Raw genomic sequence first — 4,118 nt, forward strand, 5'->3', positions numbered from 1 at the left:
GTGTCTTTATTTCGAGGCACGAAAGTGCCGGCAGCACGCCCCGAAGTCGGGTCCGACCCCGCATCAATCCTGCCTCGGAAAGGACCGGGGTCACCCTCCCCGGGAGAGGAGAGGAGAGGAAAGGAGCGGTTTTCTATGCATTGCAACATTTTTTTTTAAAAAAAAGTCTTTTCTGCTCGTGCGCTTGGAGCGCCGGGACTCCCCTCCCCGCCCCTGCCCTCCCCTGCCCTGCCGGGACTCCCCGCCCCTCCCTTCCGGGACTTCCCTCCCCGCCGCGGGTGCAGCTCCCGCCTCCTCCCCCTCGGCGGCGCGGTTGGCGGGCGGAGGATGCGGGCGGCGTGGCCCGGCCTGAGCCTCCTGGTGCTGGCGGCGGAGCGCGGCGCGCGTGAGTCCCGCGGCTTTTATGGCGGAGCTTTGACGACCTTGCCAAGCAGCCGGCGGTGCCGCCGGCCCGGGGTTGCCCTTTTCCCGCCATCCCGTAGCTGACGGCCTCTCCAGCGGTGCAGGGAAGAGGTCTGGGCTATCAAGCACTGGAGGGGAGCAAGCCCTGGACAGGGGGAGCCCCCCACAAGCCGCCAGGCCTGGGCGGGCAGTGCTGGGCCAGGAGGGGGGGCTCTTGCTGGGGCCCCCTTGGCTGCTCTGCGCCCTGTTCTCCGCCTGGGTGCAAATTGAATGGGCACCTTGTTTTGCCCCGGGGCTTTTGCTCTGCTGGTGCCATAGGACGAGGCCGAAGTTGGTTGGTTATTCCCAGTTCCTTTTTCAAAGCATAGCTAAGAAAATCCTGTCTCTTTAGGATGTGCACTTCATTAATAAGCTTGCATTGGGTCTAGACTGGCGTAGCCGAGGAAATCCTCTCTCTTTAGGATGAGCAGTTCATTAATAACAAGCTTGTATTGGGTCCAGATTAGCTTTGAAAACGGAGCCGGGAATCAGGAACAAGGAGCTGGGAATAAGGGTGTAAATTGTAGCCATGTTGATCTAAGGACCTCGGCAGACAAGGCTCTTTGGGTGTGTCTGATCTCTGTTATTAGACTAACTAAAGAGTTGGGGGAAGAAATGTGTGTCCAACTCTCTAGTTGGTCTAATAAAAGAGATCGGCTTTACCCAAAGAACCGGGAATAAGGACTTGGGAATAAGCAACCAACGTCAGCCTCATTGCCATGGGAGAGTTTGCTCTCATAGGTTCATAGTTGTTAGGGGCTGGGAGGGACTTGGGCAGGAAAGACCACTGGGTCAGATGACCCCAGAAAGAGAAAACACTACATATTTCATTAAGTAATTATTTACCGCCCTTAATGGTTTGAATTGGATTTGGCATATTGTTACACATATTGATACTATCTTCCCAGTAACTCAGTCCATCCCAATAAGGCATTTCACAGAGCACAAAACTTCTTGACGTTGCTTAAATACCCGTTATCTTTCTGCTGTTTTAAATCCAAATATAAACTCACCAGTAGAATAAATGAAGTACATCTGCACTGCAATTTAGGCCCTCCACATTTTGGCACGGATCCGCTGTAAAATCTATTATGGATCATTCTTAAAAGAGAAATTGCTTCGCTACCAGTGGTAACGTCGTGTGTTTGCTTTCCATGCAGACCCGCTGGCCAGAGCAACCCGGCCCCTGATCCACAGCACGTGTTTTCAGAGCTGTGCGGCTCAGCGGAGATGCCCCAAGCCCTGGGGTACCTGGAGGTGCTGCCAAGGGTGCTGCATGGTGGTAGCATTGTTAGGGTCACGGATATGATTCACAGGAGAAAGGCAAAGGTTTCACAGAGAAACCTGTGGTTTCTGAGGTCTTTGCAACAGAAAAAACCTGCTCTGTTGTTTTTTCTGAGGTCCAAAAAAGAGTGAAAAGTAAGAGCTGGCATTTTCCAAGGACAGGGGCCGGAGTCTATCCAGGGTGCCTCAAGTCTAAAAAGGTTGAGAACCACTGCTTTGGAGAAGCAGAAAGGAGAGAGATCGGTGCCTCCTCGTGCTAGGTGTTGTACATGGGCATAGCCAGGGGATGGTGGTTGTCCCACGGAAGGGGTTACAGTTTAATAGCAATGCAGTTACTGTGCATTAGAAGTAGTATTTTGGGGTATGGGCAGGTGAAATACTTCCCTTCACATAGTTGACAGTCAGCTGCTGTAAAAAAGGAGCAGACAGAAGTTGCAAACCCCGGTAACTTCACCCAGTCCCAGTGGAGAATTCCCCTTGAAAGAATCAAGCATAGAGCCCTATCCCTATAAGTTACACCAGTTCAGGTTTCATCTGTCCCCCTCCATCCTGGGGTAGCCTAGATCCAACCAGGCTGTTACCCTCTCCCCTACTGCCTTGTAGAGAAGCACATTAAAGATGCCCGCTGCCCCAGGACAGCTACGTGTGTCCATTCAGGAACCAGGTGTAATTTATATTAGTAGGCAAACCTGGTGTACGTTGCTCTGGGGTACGTGAGCATCTCCCTACCCCCTTTGAACAAAATGCTGACACTTTCTGTGTCTGCCCAAATTAAAACCCTTTTCTGAGCTCTCTCTGACCTAATCACCATCTGGATCTGCGTGATGCTGCTTATCCCAGAGCAAAGGCCTCATTATGAATTGGTATTGTTCCTCAAACTTGGGGCCCCATTGCGTTCAGCATTGTATGTGCACGACTAAAATGCCAGGCCCAGAGGACTTGTGCATGGAGTAGAAGATGCAAGACTGGGTTTAAAAATAAGACGGAGGGAGCACAAGCTGCAGGGAGACATTATGCCCCATATAAATGGACCGTGCACACAGCGCAGCCTACCCGGTGCAGATCCGTGTGTAGGTATTATGGGAGACTAGGAGGAAGTCAATGGGGTGGTTCTGCATTTTTCCAAGGTTTTTCTGTAACTAAGATGAAAAAATGATAGCATCATAGAGAAGTCGGGCTGGAGGGGACCTTCAGAGATCATCTCGTCCCACCTCCTGCCCGAGGCAGGAGTATCCCTGTCCAATCCGTCCTATACAAATACGTTATCCAATCTATTCATAAAACAACATAGTCAACCTGGACACAACCGCAAGGCATAACACCCCAACTTGCAACAGGTAAAGCAGGGGAACCAGGGTGGCCAGTGCTCCACAGCTACCAGAGTTGTTAAGACATGCTGGAGAAAGCCAAGGACGAGGGCCATGTGCCCCACTGCGGTGGAAGGCAAACACCCTTGCAGTCCATACCAATCTGATCACAAGGTTAAATGCCTTCCTTACCCCATTGGGGCGATGGGTCTGACTCTGAACAGAGCGGCAAGACCCTCTAGCGGGGAAGCCCTGGGTTTAAGTCCCAGCAGGAGCACTGACAGCTTCATAAATCCCCAGCCTTAGCTGCAGCCAACACCCATTGCTTCTGAAGCATGCAGAGGTCTGCCAGGAAACTACAAGCCTCTCTCAGGGGTTCGAGGGAGGCTCCTAACTACAGCAATGGACTCCTTGGGGCAAAAAATGATAAAATCAGGAAGAGGAGTGCAGATAAAAGGTTAATAGCTAGGGTGCCAAAGAAGGGTACCGGCAAGCACCCACTGCCCCTTGAATGTGTATATAAGGAGCTTGTGGGCATTGCCCAGTGAAACTCTGCTGACAAAAGTGTGCAGAGGAGTGAAAGGAAGGCAGCCCCTCAGTCTCCTGGGTTCCCAGTGCCTCCTTCCTGGTCTGGTAGATGAGCAGCTTGGCCAGGCCCTGGAAGAGATGGTCCATACAGGACACTAGGCCGGATAGATGGATTATGGCCTCCTTATGTCCTTACATCAAGCAGAGCAAAGGTGGAGGAGGAGTGTGGCTGCCTGCCCTCCTACCAGGTTTTTCTTTCTTTTGTCTTCCAGAGATCTGCACCGTTGTCCATTTTCTTCTCTCCAGCCAGTACCTCTGGTGTGGGCTAACCATTGCCTTGTCTCTGCCTGGCTATCTCGTCCAGCTCCTCAGCTTTGTCTGGTTCCAGGCAGATGGGCACAGATGTTGCTGCGCTCTGGTGATGCTGCATGCCCTGCAGCTGGGGATTTGGAAACGGTAAGAAACGGACTCATCCGCATTTGAAGAATTAAGGGGTTTCTGATCTAACCGCCTGGGGACAGGTCTGTGTCATTTGCGTGGAGTGTGTTTGTGTATCCA

General features: G+C 52.0%; 1 protein-coding gene across 1 annotated transcript in view; it reads left to right on the forward strand.

Moving 5' to 3' along the window:
- Window positions 1-312: 312 nt before the first annotated feature.
- Window positions 313-4,118, forward strand: part of XKR5 (XK related 5) — a 23,165-nt gene continuing 19,359 nt past the window's right edge. Inside the window, exons 1-2 of the mRNA XM_019520922.1 lie at window positions 313-385; window positions 3,833-4,016. Of these exons, the coding sequence (XP_019376467.1) occupies window positions 328-385; window positions 3,833-4,016 (242 nt within the window). The 5' untranslated portion in view covers window positions 313-327. The remainder of the gene's footprint in view (window positions 386-3,832; window positions 4,017-4,118) is intronic.

Source organism: Gavialis gangeticus, unplaced genomic scaffold, assembly GCF_001723915.1.
Source record: "Gavialis gangeticus isolate Ggan-Ray unplaced genomic scaffold, GavGan_comp1, whole genome shotgun sequence".
NCBI lineage: Eukaryota > Metazoa > Chordata > Crocodylia > Gavialidae > Gavialis > Gavialis gangeticus.